At 34.8% G+C, this 16,492-nt stretch overlaps 1 protein-coding gene across 1 annotated transcript in view; it reads right to left on the bottom strand.

Moving 5' to 3' along the window:
- Nucleotides 1-2,168: 2,168 nt before the first annotated feature.
- The window catches only part of LOC131148030 (uncharacterized), a 31,542-nt gene continuing 17,218 nt past the window's right edge, over nucleotides 2,169-16,492 (bottom strand). Inside the window, exon 4 of the mRNA XM_058097777.1 lies at nucleotides 2,169-2,731. Coding sequence (XP_057953760.1) covers nucleotides 2,499-2,731 — 233 coding nt within the window. The 3' untranslated portion in view covers nucleotides 2,169-2,498. The remainder of the gene's footprint in view (nucleotides 2,732-16,492) is intronic.

Raw genomic sequence — 16,492 nt, 5'->3', positions numbered from 1 at the left:
GAAATCATGGAGTGTCGTCGGGAACTAGTAGTTATGGGTGCAGAAGCCGAAAGTGAGGGGGGTGAGTGATAGTGAAAGAGTGGGAGCTGTGGTGGTGCTCTGGTGTGTTCGTGAGGGTTGCGAGCTGGAGACGAGGGGAGGTTGTGCATGGAGAATGAAAGAAAGAAGGAGCAGGTCATGAGGGGAGAAGAAGAGTAAGGGTGATGGTGTGCGGCTGTGCGAGAAATGAGAGAATGAGAGAGTTTTTAGCCCTAACAGCCGTTTCTTGGGTCCCTTATAGTGTGTGCATGAGGTTGTTTTTATATAAGGAAGAGGGAGAAAAAAAATGCTTTAGGGTTGCCGCCCCACTCCCTTGTTTTGAAACACACACACACGTACACGCGCCTTCAACCCCCCCCCCCCCCCTTTTTATTTATTTTCCTCCATAATCACCAAAAAAAGACTCAAATCTCCATAAAAAAATTTCGAGACTCAATAAAAACTTTGAAAAATAAAAGACTCGACCTAAAAATATGGGGACTCTATTTAAAATAACATAACTCTATTAAAATACTGGGGTTCAATTTAAAAATACCAAGACTCAATTAAAACACTGGGACTCGATTTAAAAATACTAGAACTAAGTTTAAAGGACTGATTCAACTTCCCGGAGTATCGGGTTCCCTCAAAACGGTCTGATTAAAATTGGAGTGTCTAAAAATCTAAATGTCACATACTCTACAAAGCGAAAAAAAAAAAGTTACGTACAATAATTATTGAGATGTCTCTTAAGTGTGCACTTATTTTATGGGAGACAATAATTATTGAGATGCCTCTTGAGGTGTGCACTTATTGCATGGGATAAAAGTGGCTATGCCACTCTAACACATGTTTGGTGCAATAGAAGAAAGATAGAACAAGCTACACGGAGGGGGCTTCTTATGTCATGCACATGGCCAATTCAAGTATAAGACAGACCAAAGGCAGAAAAAGGCCAATAAATCCATTCATGTTCTTATCACATGCCTTATATGATAGCCGAGAAATATATGATAAGACAATTACTATAATCAATATAGTCCAATATTAACTAGCCCGATGCTATTCAAGCCAACCCAATCCAATCTTGTTGAATCCTTACTTGCCCAATAGACACTCTCCCATGGAACAATAAACTAATACACAATTCTAATATTATACAGCAAAGAGTTCTGTCATTCATCATAGACCCACAAGTTCAAGTAATAAGAACCACTTCACCTATTTCCACCAGCCAAACCCAAAGCAGAGATGACTAGGGCCTAGGGGCTACATTAGGGATGGTACATTACACAGGCAGAGGCAGTGACCACAGCCTTATCCCCAAAAGGGGTCTCAAAGAGTCAACACAGTAGAAAGTGTGCTCACTGCTTCCAAAACTTCACTGTTGGTATCTTCCCAAATGATCCACACCCCACGCATATGGCAAATTTTGCCCATTGGGTCTGGGGCAACCAAAAAGAGAAGAAAAATGGGATTGCCAAACAAGAAAAAGAGACGACAATCATGGAAATTGTGGGTAAGACTCTTCATCATTTCTTATTGCACTCCTATTTCTCATGGGGCCATGGGGGTATGATGTACTAGGCTATCAATGTTTATAAAACAAATACTTTCTCGGCAACTATATTAATAATGCGGAACATCTCAAATTATTAACCATCCATTCCATTGTCTCCTGAAATGGAAGGAAACCTAATTCCGGAATTTCCAAGTTGGAGCTCATAGCTTAATCCATAATGAAGCCTAAATTTTTTGGGCTTTAAAAGGCTATTAGGCACCTGATTTTGATTTTACTTACCATAACACAAAAATAGTGATTTGTGAACATGCATTTCAAGCTAGAATTTGAAGTTGTGCAAATTTTAAAATTAAAAAAAAATTGTAATTTGATATTATGTTTGCCAAATTTGCAAAAATTCAAAGTTTGAATTTCTTACTTCCAAACATGAGTAAATATTAAGAAAATAAATTTCATGATTTGAATATCATGTCCCAGGGCTTGACACACAAGCCTTGTCCCCTACATTTGTAATATTATATAGCCATTTTTATCAATCCCCAAGAATTATTTTTAAGAAAGAAAAAAAAAGAGAGAGAAGCCTAGCCCAATATTTGACCACTAGAATAAAAATGGATTGAGAATGTAATTGAACGAAAAATTATAAGAGACCAATTTTGTTTCATTCTAGCATACCAAACAAATCATAAGTTACGCTAAAAGTTGGGAATCAGCCATTTTACTGTACCTTGGAATAGTAGTCAACCAGAATGGCTTCTTTAGCTACTCTACAATTCTAATAACACAAATGGAGAGGTCCCCCTGAACATTTCTTCGCAAACTAAACCTGGAAGTTTCAGCTTGTCCACTTCCATTTGAATGCCCCTAAACACTTTCAGCAATGGAGTGGGCAAATTCCAAAATGGAAATTCACCTACATTGTATGATTGCCCAATTACTAATTTTTCCCTGGAGGATGCTACACAATAGAGAAGGAAAAGGAAAATCCAAAAACAACGCCTCTCTCAAAAATACAACCATTCACTGCGAGTGCAAACTCTGAAACAACTGGGAAGAGTAATATTGAATCAAATTTTTGCTTGCACTTTGGTTTTTCTGTGCTTTCTTCTGCTTTCTTCGCATTTGGGATGTATCTCCAACAGCGCTTGTGAACCCCATTTATTTTCTTGGGAGTGTCGGGTGCTGGCAAACCTGATGAATGCATTAGAGACACTGATTCAAGGTTCATATGAAAAATAACATAGAAGGTTCTAGCTCAACCAAGAACACTCATTGTGACACTTTTGCTAACATGCTGACCCAACGTAATTTCAAGCAACCAGAGCCAACAGATGATACCATACAGTATAAAGTTGTACCAGAAGTTCAAAGAATGTTCATAGTTAACAGAAAACTGCTAACACCCTGGCGAACCGCATATTGGTGCAAATGTTTCAAAACATAATACATTTTCTTTCCGGAACACTAAATCTCGCAATCCAAAGTTCTAATTCAATATTTTTCACATAGTATATTGCTTTATTATTAGTTAAAATGGAGAATTATTGCATTATAATTCCACTTCCACCTCATTGTTGATCTATTCCCACAAAAGAATATCTATTCTAGATTTTGAAACACTTTTAACATCCTCCCCAAAATATACAAGTGCCATTGTATATTTCTCACCAATATATTGATGTAAGGATACCCTAATGTTCCATGTTATAGAGGGTGTTTGTGCCACAATCCCATTCCCATTCCATGAACCAGAATGTTCCAGGTTCTAGGTAACATTACTTCCTCTCTTTATGTCTGGAAGCAAAGGTTCACAGAATAAACCTCATCAAACTCAAAACAAAATCCAATCCATTTTGGATTTTTCCCCTGAGCTGCAATTTTAGATTGTTTGAAGGAATCCACTTCACTTCTCCTCTATTTAGGGCCACACATTTCATAACCATGTGCTATTGTATCTTTTCTGGCCAACAAAACCAACATCCTTTTCAAAATCTCCATTGTGCATGCGACTTGGACAATCCCAGCAGAGGTAAAAAGTCAAGAGGACCTCTAATTGGAATGAGCAACAAAGAGTAAGATTCTGGTTGTATGTGTGGTGCAAAGACAATGCCTTAAAAGATTTGTTTCCAGCCATATTCAATATTTTGAGAAAGAAAAAAAATTTTGTTAGCTAACGTGCTCTTTAAAAACGTGAACGGTGCTTAGAATAGGCTTTTTGGAAGGAAAGTGCAGGATCGTGATTATGAAGAGATTGAGAAGTTGCTGGCCTCATTGTATAGCACCAAAATTAATGCAAATAGGGAGAAACCAGTGAAGTGGTCATGCGAAAAACTTAAAATTGTTCAATTTAATTTCTCCCTTGGAAAGCTGCTCACAAAGCCACAGCCCCCAAGAACATTGCTTTTTTTGTGATGGAGTCTGCTTGTGAAGCTATCTTCACTAAGTGCAATCATTGTACACGAGGTGTCTTTGAGGTTGAGTGGGGCTTCATGTGCAAAAGAGATTGGGAAAGATCCAACTATCTGTTGCTCCACTGCCCTGTTGCAGAATGTTTGGAACCTTTCTGCATGGTTGAAAGTGGCTTGGGTTATGCCATGGAAGCCGAAGGGACCTCTTTTGCTCTTGGAAGGTTAAAAGGGAGAGAGCATTTCTAAGACAGATTTGGAGTCTTTGGAAGGGGAGAAACAAGAGAGCTTTTAAAGGAGTGCAGATGCCGGGGCAGAACCTCAAGAATACTATGAACACACTTCATTTTTCTGGAGTTCTGGAAATTTTTCACTAGATCTCAACTCATGGATTGATTTTTTATCACAGTTTTTTGGTATAATTTTGTCCCTCTTTGTTTGTTTTTGATTTGGTGTGGACCCAGACCTATGTTTTGAGGAAAAATATGATTATTCTACTTAAACAGAATTTGACTTTAGAGTCACTATTTACTTTTCATTTCCTATTCCTTTTTTTTTTTTTTTTTTTTTTTTTTTTTTTAATAATGTGTTAATGCTATTTTAAAAGAAAATAAAATAGGAAATAACCCCTACGAGGCAGTCACAAAACATTCCAAAACATTCCATGGCAAAGCCTAGTTCCTTGAACTACCAAAATGAGTTTGGGGTCTGGTTACCATGTGGAAAGTTGCTACGCACTATACATAGCCATTAACAGATTCTATTGATGAGAGGCAACCATGGTATTTTCCATCCTACCTGGCGAATATGCACAATTTAATTATCCAACAACTAGTTAAAACAAACTTATAGTCAGGTGCTGGCAAACACATACAAAGCATTGGTAGCACCAATTCCAGGTTCACTTACAGAATACAATAAATTGTACAAAAAATCTAGCCAAAGCAGAATATATATTGTCAAAGTTCATTGATATGCTGAAGAAAAAAAAAAGTAAATGTTGGCCTAACAAGGCTTGTGAATCTTATTTTGATGATAAAAAATAAAGGAAACTTAACATGTTTTGGTTAAGTGATGATGTTTCAGGAAATCAAGCATATGAATTCAAAAACAAAGCACTCACAAGCCTTATTGAAAGCAATAGTTTATACTTAAGGAAAATAAAATGAAAGCTTAAAGGATATTGAAGCTTGGATTCAAAGATAGAGAAATTTGATCAGACTCAAAGTATGTTGAAGCTTGAAGTCAAAATAGACTCAAGGAAAGACAAGCATGAAGACTTAGAGTGCTTAGAATATTTAAATTTTAAGAAAGACTCATGTAAGTACTTCAGAATTAAATTTCAATATGGATGCGTTGAAACTCTTAGGATTTAATCATTGACTTAGAGAAAAAAGTTTGAAAACCTCGGAAAATATTTTTCAAAGTCTCAAAGTAATATTAAAAGTATAAAAGTTAACAAGAGTTTTTGGAAACAAAAGAAAACAAGCATATGAGTTTTAACTGTTCAGGCGACTGACCTTGATTGGTCAGGCAACTGACCTTTTTATGATGAATAAGAAACAGAACAGGTTCAGTCGATCAACCCTGTAAGCATAGGCGACTGACCCCATTCTGACTTTGAAAATCTACTGAATTTTTAAAAGTTCAGGCGACTAACCCTAAAGTTTAGTCGACTGACCCTTCGGGAAATTCAAATTTAAAAAGCAACGGAAAGTTTCCAAAAATAAGCTTTTCAAATCTAAACGTTATGAAAACTTGGGAAACACTCCAAGTCACTTGGGGAACACGAAAATCACTTTTTAAACTCTATATATATCCCCTAAACCTAATGATTTTTACAACAACTACTTACAATCAAGTACTCAAAGTTTCTAATTCTCATACTCTTCAAAAGCTCTCTTGCTCAGACATCCTTGCTGAAGTAATACTGATTTTCTGCTGATATAACCACTCGGTTCTTGTGCTCTTACTGAATTTCCTTCAATCAAAAGAAGAACCCGGTGATAAATTTCTTGAGCTTCAAATTCATTCTTTATTGATATTTAATTTGAAGTATATTAGTGTTCTAACTTATACTAATCAGCTCTATTGTGAGAGTATCTTTGTACACAAGAATTTGCTCTTGTTTTTGTTATTGTTTTTTGACGGTTCAGGTTGTTGAATCGTTGTACCGAGCGTGGGGTATCGCTTGGAGAGGAGGGCTCTATCCTATTTGAAGGAGTGTAAACGGTTTACTCCACCCGGTTAAAGGAGTGGTATACTGCAATCCTTGGGTGGTGTACCTAACGCGATGACGTAGGCAGGTATAACCAAATCTCGTAAAAATCTTGGTGTCACTCTCTTCCATATTCTCTTTAAATTTCAACACATATATACTGCGTGGATGTTTATTTAAATTGCTGAAAATAACTTTGCAATTGGGAATTGCGGAAACCTCAAAAGGGGAATATGTTGATTGAATCTTGCGAAAACCTTCTAAGGGAGTACGTTTATTAAACACGTTGTTCATTAGCTACAGCTCAACATCAAAGGATTGAATCTTGGAAACTTGCTGAAATAGTTATAGCAATTCACATGGTGAGGCATTATCTTGATTGATTGAATCGTTCTATTGGTTTTTGGTTTAAATTGTGTCTTGGCTGAATTTGAGATTGAAAATCAAACCATACATGTATGTTTGCTGAATTCAAAAATTAGTTGAGAAAGAATTTATAAAAAGAGTTTAAAAAAAAAATTTTAATCTCAATTCACCCCCCTCTTGGGAGTACACCTTACTTTTCAATTGGTATCAGAGCGGGATTATAGCAAATCTTAAATTAGAAGCTATAGAGAAGAAGAAGATGAAAATGAATTAGACGATGATGAAATAGTATTACTCACTAGGAGACTTGGAAAGTTCTTTAAGCGAAATAATAAATTTGCTAGAAAATTCAGAGGCTCAAAATCTGAAAAAGGAGAAACAAGCAAGAAAGAAACTAAAAATGAACCTCTTACTTGTTATAATTGCAAAAAGGTTGGGCATATTAAATCTGATTGTCCACGGCTCAAGAAAGACAAAAAGAAGAAGAAGAAGAAGGCTATGAAAGCTACCACATGGGATGACACAAGCTTAAGTGAATCGGAGAACAAACCAAGTGAACAAAAAGTAGCGAACATCTACTTCACGGCAAAAAATGTTGAGGTTTGCTTTAGGACAACCCCATCAAAAGACAAATGGTACTTGGACAACAGGTGTTCAAGACACATGACCGGAGATAAATCCAAATTTACCACACTAATGCAAAAAGATGGTGGATACGTCACGTTTGGTAATAATGCTAAAGGTAAAATCATTGCAATTGAAAAAATAGGTAAAGAACCTTCTTTGATCGTTGATGATGTTTTATTGGTAGATGGATTGAAACATAATCTCTTAAATATAAGTCAATTAAGTGATAAAGGATTTGACATAATTTTCAAACAAGACAAATGCATTGTTGAAAATATAGAAAAACATAATGTTCTATTCACCGCTAAAAGAATTGATAACGTGTATTGCATAAATTTTGAAGATCTAAAATCTCAAGATATCACATGCTTAGCAGCCATGAATGAAGCAAGTTGGCTATAGCATAGAAGACTAGGACACACTAGTATGGACATACTATCAAAATTAGTTAAAAAGAACTTAGTTAGAGGACTACCAAGCACTAAGTTTGTCAAGGATAAAATATGTGATGTTTGTCAACTAGGAAAGCAAACAAAGTCCAGCTTTAAGAAAAAGAAACATATTTTCACTAACAGACCCTTAGAGCTTATCCACTTAGATTTATTTGGTCCTACTAGAGCACAAAGTCTAAGAGGAAAGCAATATGTTTTCGTCATCGTTGATGACTACTCCAGGTTTACTTGGGTACTATTCTTAGCCTCTAAAGATGAAGCTTGCAATATGTTGATAAACTTGTGTAAAAGACTTCAAAATGAAAAAAGATATGGTGTTTTAAATATTATGAGTGATCAAGGAAGAGAATGCAATAATAAAGATGTTGATTAATTTTGCAATGAACATGGAATAAAACACAATTTTTTAGCACCTAGAACTCCACAACAAAATGGAGTTGTTGAAAGAAAAAATAGATCCCTTCAAAAAATGGCTAGGACCATGTTAAATGAACACAAATTACCTAAGTACTTTTGGGCTAAAGTGGTTAATACCACATGTTATGTAATGAATAGAGTTTCCATAAGATCAACCTTAAATAAAACCCCCTATGAACTATGGAAAGGAAGAAAGTCTAACATAGCTTACTTTCATGTATTTAGATGCAAGTGTTTTGTACTAAATAATAAAGATAACTTAGGAAAATTTGATGCAAAATCAGATGAAAGAATCTTTTTAGGGCATGCGTTGAATAGCAAAGCATTTAGAATCTATAATAAAAGAACACTCACAATTATAGAGTCGATTCATGTAACCTTTGATGAAGTAAATCCATATACACAAGCAATGGATATTGAAGAAGTTAAAACTGATGCTCCACAAAAACTAGAAGACTTAGAAATCATAAAAGTAAAAGAAGAGAAAAATGAAGTAACTCCAAATAAAGATTCTACTGAAAATTCTAAGTTACCTAAAGAATGGAAATTTGTAAGAAATCATCCAAAAGATCAAATCATAGGAAAACCATCACAAGGAGTATCAAATAGATCCTCATTGAAAAACCTATGCAATTATTATGCATTTCTATCCCAAGAAGAACCTAAGAACATTGAAGAAGCGTTAAGTGATGATTCATGGATAATAGCAATGCAAGAAGAATTAAATCAGTTTCAAAAAAATAAAGTATGGAAATTAGTTCCTAGACCCGATGATCATTCAATAATTGGAACTAGATGGGTATTTAGGAATAAAAAGGATGAAAATGGTATTGTAGTAAGAAATAAGGCAAGACTCGTAGCTCAAGGATATAATCAAGAAGAAGGAATAGACTACGATGAGACTTTTGCTCCCATAGCAAGAATGGAAGCCATAAGAATATTATTAGCCTATGCATCTCACAAAGAATTTAAACTTTATCAAATGGATGTGAAGAGTACATTTTTAAATGGCTTCATAAATGAAGAAGTCTATGTGGCTCAACCTCCTGGTTTTGAGGATATGAATAACCCTTATTATGTATTTAGATTAACAAAAGCATTATATGGGTTAAAACAAGCTCCTAGAGCTTGGTATGAGAGGTTAAGTGAATTCCTACTAGAAAATGATTTTTCAAGAGGAAAGGCGGACAGCACCTTATTCATAAAATCTAAGAATAAAGATGTGCTTCTTATACAAATTTATGTTGATGAAATCATATTTGGTGCTACGAACAATGATTTATGTAGGAAATTTGCAAAATATATACAAAACGAATTTGAAATGAGTATGATGGGAGAGTTAAATTACCTTCTAGGATTACAAATCAAGCAAGCTAAAAATGGTACATTTATAAAACAATCAAAATATATAAGGGATATGCTTAAGAAATTTGACATGGAAGGTAGCAAGCTCATAGGAACACCAATGAGTACTTCCATAAGTCTTGATAAGGATGGAAAAAGGAAAACTAGTTGACATGAAATACTATCGAGATATGACAGGTAGTCTACTATACTTGACAGCTAGTAGACCAGATATAATGTTTAGTGTATGCATGTGCACCCAGTTTCAATAAGCTCCTAAGGAATCTCATCAGATTGCGGTAAAAAGATTCTTAAGATATTTGATAGGCACTATTAACTTAGGACTATGTTATCCTAAGGACGCTAGATTTGAGATGATTAGTTATTCAGATGCAGATTATGCGGGATGTAAATTGATAGAAAAAACACAAGTGGAACTTGTCATTTTCTAGGACGATCTTTTGTGTCTTGGTTCTCCAAGAAACAAAATTTTGTAGCCTTATCTACTGCTGAAGCTGAGTATGTAGCAGCGGGTAGCTGTTGTGCTCAAACACTCTATATGAAGCAACAATTAAAAGACTTTAATTTAGAATACTTAGCTATACCTATAAAGTGTGATAATACAAGTGCTATAAATATTTCGAAAAATCCTATATCACACTCAAGGACCAAGCATATTGACATAAGACATCATTTTCTAAGAGATCATGTGCAAAAAAAGGATATTATACTTGAATTTGTGAATACAAGTGACTAATGGGCAGATATTTTTACCAAACCTCTACCGGAAGATAGATTTGTATCAATTACAAGAGAACTTGGTTTATTACATAATAGAGAAGTTGCTTAGAAAAGAAAATTTGGATGAGTTGTCAAGAAAATTGAAAAATAGGTAAGTTCAGGCGACTGAACTTCTGAGCTCAGTCGATTGACATGCTACTGTTAGAGGATAATTAAAATACGCTAAATGTTCAGGCGACTGAACTCAACTTTAGTCGACTAAACTGACGGTTTTTTAAATACTGGCAGTGCGCGAACCCTAACTTTCAGTTTCTCGGTCAACTAAACTTGTCTATTCACTCACCCGAACTCACCTTTCTTCGATCTCAAGCGTTTCTACATCCAAAAATCCAAATTAAATCAAGGATTTCGTCTTCCCATCTCAAAAGTTTTAGGGTTTTCACCGTTTTATCCTGAAATGAAAATGCCAAGAACTAAGCAAACGGCAAATCAAGGATCTTCTTCGGGGAAGGAAGACAACAACATTGAAAGATGGCTCGTTGCTCCTCACACCATGCGACGGTATAGGGTTCACCTTCGTTCCACAAATCCAATCTTTGGTAAAATTCTGGATACTACATTCTTCGAATCTGACTTTCCTAACATCCTACCAATCTTTAGGAAACTAGGATGGCATAATTTTGTCACATATCAAGCCAAAGGACTTTATCCAAATTTGGTGAAAATTTTCTACGCAAATTTAGCCCATAATGATTCTGTAATCACTTTTGAGATTAAGGGAAAATCCATTCGCCTAACTCCACAAACCTTGGGCCCCATTCTCCATGTCCAACAAGGAGAATTTAAGTGTCCTAATTTGGGGCAAAATTGGATTATGGAGCAAGGATTCACTACTGAGGAATTCTTACCTTTGATTATGACTGAAGAACCTGTTTATTTTGGAAATCCACCACTATACAAGCAACTAAACCTCCAGGCACAGATTCTCCAAAAGATAATCACGTATAATATATTGCCTCAAGCTGGTTCTCATGACCACATGTCCTACTTGGATTGCTTTGTCATGTGGTGTTTGTTGAAAGGAAAGAAGTTTGACCAATCAAGCTTAGTACTTAAGTGAATGCTCTCGAGATTGGAAACTCGCCGAGTAACCCTACCTTATGGTGGAATACTTAGCCTCCCCATTGCTCACCTTGATATAACCTCACCCACTAATTTGTTTATCAAACATACCCGTTATGATCTTTTCACCTCCACAACACTGAAACAAATGGGGTATGAAAAATACGAGCAAGGTTGGTTTCATAGAGGTGGTAGATGTCCAATGCAAGCTCTTGCACCAGCTCCACCTCAAGAACAACAATCAACACCTCTGCTAGATGCACCATCATGGTGTACTACATATCACCAGCAATTCATGGACTTAAGTACTGAAATGCGTGCTAATTACAGAAATCTTCAAGCAAACTATGCTTCTCTAGACCAGAGACTTGGCCGAATTGAGCAACATATGATCGGTACTTCCTCTTCACGTTGAAAAGCTCCTATGGAAGCAAAGTCTGATGAAAGTGAGGAAGGAGATGAACAAGAAGAAGAAGATACTAAGTCTGATGATGATGATGCTGGAGATGCTTAGATCTATTTTCATTTAAACATTTTGACTTTGTACTAAAAACAGTTGTGTGTACTACTTTGTGTATTTTGCTTGATGATTTTATTGCTTATCTCTTTGCAGCATGTTATATTTATGTTTTGTTTTGAACTTGTTGTTTATGCCATGATAAATGGTATTCTCTATTCTTGTGTGCTCAATTCTATATTTTGTCTTAGTGTGCATGTGTTTTATACATTATCTTTTTTTGATTGATGTCAAAAGGAGGAGAAAGCAAAGCTGAGACAACAGCAAAACTGAGACACAACTACTATAACACTGAGCACACTAAGAGTTTTGATACTTGAAATTTCACTTTTGATTGGACAAATGAAATATATCTTGTTGATACTTTTTCAAAAATGAATTTACACGAAATCTGAAACTGAATTTGATTCTATTTGATATACCATCATATGAAAAATTAATTTACTTTCCAAATATTGTCAAGAGTATGCTCATTGTAAGGGGGAGCCTTGTCAAGATTCACTCATTTTTGCTCCTTATTTGTCATCATCAAAAAGTAGGAGATTGTTGGCCTAAAAAGGCTTATGAATTTCATTTTGATGATAACAAATAAAGGAAACTTAACATGTTTTGGTTAAGTTATGATGTTTCTAGAAAATCAAGCATATGAATTTAAAAACAAAGTGCTCACAAGCATTATTGAAAGCAACATCCTATACTTAAGGAAAATAAAATGAAAGCTTAAAGGATATTGAAGCTTGGATTCAAAGATAGATAAATTTGATGAAGCTCAAAGTATGTTGAAGCTTGAAGTTAAAATGGACTCAAGGAAAGACAAGCATAAAAACTTAAGAGTGCTTAGAATATTTTAATTTGAAGAAAGTCTCATGTAAGTTTTTCAGAATTAAATTTCAATATGGATGCATTGAAGCTCTTAGGATTCAATCATTGACTTAGAGACCAAAGTTTGAAAACCCGAAAAATATTTTTCAAAGTCTCAAAGTAATATGGAAAGTATAAAAGTTAACAAGAGTTTTTGGAAACAGAAGAAAACAAGCATATGAGTTTTAATTGTTTAGGCGACTGACCTTTTTATGCTGAATAAATTTGGGAAACAGAACAGGTTCAGTCAACTGACCCATTAAGTACAGGCGACTGACCCCATTCTGACTTTGAAAATGTGCTGAATTTTAAAAGTCCAAGTGACTGACCCTAAAGTTCAGTTGACTAACCCTTCAGGAAATTCAAATTTAAAAAAGCAATGGAAAGTTTCCAAAAATAAGTTTTTCAAATCAAAACGCTATGAAAACTTGGGAAACACTCCAAGTCATTTGGGGAACACGAAAATCACTTTTTAAACTCTATATATATATCCCCTAAACCTAATGATATTTACAACAACTACTTACAATCAAGTACTCAAAGTCTCTAATTCTCATATTCTTCAAAAGTTTTCTTGTTCACACATCCTTGCTGAAGTAATACTGATTTTCTTCTGATACAACCACTCGGTTCTTGTGCTCTTACTGAATTTCCTTCAATCAAAAGAAGAACCCGGTGATAAATTTCTTGCGCTTCAAATTCATTCTTTATTGATATTTAATTTGAAGTATATTAGTGCTCTAACTTGTACTAATCAGCTCTATTGTGAGAGTGACTTTGCACACAAGAATTTGTTTTTGTTTTTGTTATTGTTTTTTGACAGTTCAGGTTGTTGAATCGTTGTACCGAGCGTGGGGTATCGCTTGGAGATGAGGGCTTTATCCTATTTGAAGGAGTGTAAACGGTTTGCTCCGCCCGGTTAAAGGAGTGGTATAGTGCAATCCTCGGGTGGTGTACCTAAGGCGAGGGCGTAGGCAGGTATAGCCGAACCTCGTAAAAATCTTGGTGTCACTCTCTTCCCTATTCTCTTTAAATTTCAGCACATATATACTGCATGGATGTTTATTTAAATTGCTGAAAATAACTTTGTAATTGGGAATTGCGGAAACCTCAAAAGGGGAGTACGTTGATTGAATCTTGCGGAAACCTTCTAAGGGAGTACGTTTATTAAACAGGTCGTTCATTAGCTACAGCTCAACATCAAAGGATTGAATCTTGGAAACTTGCTGAAATTGTTATAGCAATTCACATTGTGAAGCATTATCTTGATTGATTGAATTGTTCTACTGGTTTTTGGTTTAAATTGTGTCTTGGCTGAATTTAGATTAACAATCAAACCATACATGCGTGTTTGCTGAATTCAAAAATTAGTTGAGAAAGAATTTATAAAAAGAGTTTAAAAGAAATTTTTTTAATCCCAATTCACCCTCCTCTTGGGAGTACACCTTACTTTTTAGTAATATATATTATATTAGTGATATGAAGAAACCAAGTATAAGTGTAATAAGTAACACAACACAAATTGTCGTAGACCATTAAGTTCCCCCATAACTTATCAATTCTCAAATGAGCCCCCAAGACATCTTACATGCTCCACAGAAGACGGTGATTTAACATTTTTAGTACAAAATACTATGGGAGTATGGGAATGAATAGAACCTGCTTAATATTTTTCACTAGGCAAAAAGGTAGTACAAAATACCATTAAAGTTCGCACAAGATATTCAGGAAGATTATTTTCTTCAATGCATTTCTACAACTATACATAACATGAGACTAATCTTGGTACTTTCATCAAGCGTAAATGTAATAAGTAATACAACAAATAAAATGTCGTAGAGCATAACTTCCACCATAACTACTCAGTTCTCAAATGATCCCCCAAGATTTATTCACAAGAATAGAGTTAACGAAGTTAAGTTTGCACTAAGAAAATGAAAAATAGAAAATATATTGGACCAGATAGCATCCCAATTGAAGTTTGGAAATGCTTAGGTGATAATGGAATTATATGATTAACTAATTATTTGACACAATTATAAAAACCAAGAAAATGTCAGTTCAATGGAGGAAAAGCACTTTAATACCTATATACAAAAATAAAGGAGATATCCAAAATTGTAATAACTATCGTGGAATTAATCCTATGAGCCATACGATGAAACTATGGGTAAAGGTAGTTAAACAAAGATTAAGGCTAAAAATGAAGATCTAAGAAAATCAATTTGGTATTATGCCTAGGAAATCTACTACAAAAGCTATATATCTTTTAAGAAGATTAATGGAAAAGTTTAGGGAAAAGAAAAGGGATTTGCATGTTGTATTTATTGATTTAGAGAAAGCGTACGATAGGGTACCTAGAGAAGTTCTATGGTGGGTTTTAGAAAAAATGGTGTATGTAGTAGGTATACCGATGTCATTGAGGATATGTACGATGGTATAATAACTAGTGTAAGGATTATAGGCGGAGAGACTAGAGAATTTCCAATCAAAATAGGTGTACATCAAGGATCTACTTTGAGCCCTTATCTTTTTGCCTTAGTGATGAATCAACTTACTAGAAGTATCCAAAATGAAGTTCCATAGTGTATGTTGTTTGCAAATGATATTGTATTGATTGATGAAACTAGGAACAGAGTAGAAGCTAAGCTAGAATTATGGAGAGAAGCTCTAGAATTTAAAGGCTTTAGGATAAGTAGAAATAAGGTAGAATATATGAAATATAATTTCAATAATAGTAGGAGGAATATTGGAGACAAAGTTAAACTTAATGATGTCAAAATAAATAGCACATATAGATTTCGATATCTTGGATCTATTATGCAAGCTAAAGGAGAAATTGAAGAGGATGTAATGCATAGAGTTAAAGCAGGTTGGGTAAAATAGAGAAGTGCTTCAACTGTGCTTTGTGATCGTAAAATACCCTTAAAATTAAAAAAAAAAAAAAAAAAAAAAATCATAAGACGACTATAAGACTAGCGATACTATATGAATCAAAATGTTGGGTAACTAAGAAACAAAATATCCAAAAATTGAAAGTTATCAAGATTAGAATGCTTAGATGGATGGCTAGTATAACATTAAAAGATAAATTAAAAAATAAACATATTCACAGTAAGTTAGGCGTGGCTCCTTTAGGAGATAAGATAAGGGAGGGACAACTCAGATGGTTTGGGCACTTGCAACTGAAGGGACTTGCGGAATAGCCCTAAAATCTGGTTGTAGTGCATACGAAAACGAGCTCTTGAAGACGACCAAGAATCTTCTACTGTATTCCTCGAACACGCCTTGCTCCTGAGAGAGTGAGCTTGTAAGCAGCTGCTAGGATTTTCTTCTCTCACGAAAACGTCCACCTTTGTGAGAGTTTTTTTCGTCTCTCCTAGCTGCTGAATGAAGCGCGTGGCAAATATGACTAGGGCTTCCCACGTAATTAAGAATTCCTAATTCGTCCCGAATTCATCCTTAAATACGTTAATTATAATTCATACCACTAAAGAATTATAACTGCACTACCTATCATATTCGAAATTTAAATTTCGAGCTCCTATTATTAAATGCTTATTTATCTCCCCACGTAAAGATTACAGATACCCGTCTATTAAATTATATTAAATTACTGACAATTAAATTAATTGACTTATTAATTCTCTGAGACCTTCCACTTAACTTATTTGATGTGTCGGATTCAAAATCCACCTGCAGGGTTAGGCACAATCAAAACTTATAAGCTTTCTCAAGAGAGTATCATCAATCCCGATACTGGAACGTGGATTCCATCAATAATTAATGTTCACCATACACATAATGTCATCACCCATCTCACTGAGTATTTTGACCCATAAAGAATCTCACTTTTCTATGAATCAAAGTAATAAACACTAT

Source organism: Malania oleifera, chromosome 2, assembly GCF_029873635.1.
Source record: "Malania oleifera isolate guangnan ecotype guangnan chromosome 2, ASM2987363v1, whole genome shotgun sequence".
Taxonomy (NCBI): domain Eukaryota; kingdom Viridiplantae; phylum Streptophyta; class Magnoliopsida; order Santalales; family Ximeniaceae; genus Malania; species Malania oleifera.
Note: the sequence above shows the minus strand (reverse complement) of the source record. Positions and strands in the feature narration are given on the sequence as shown.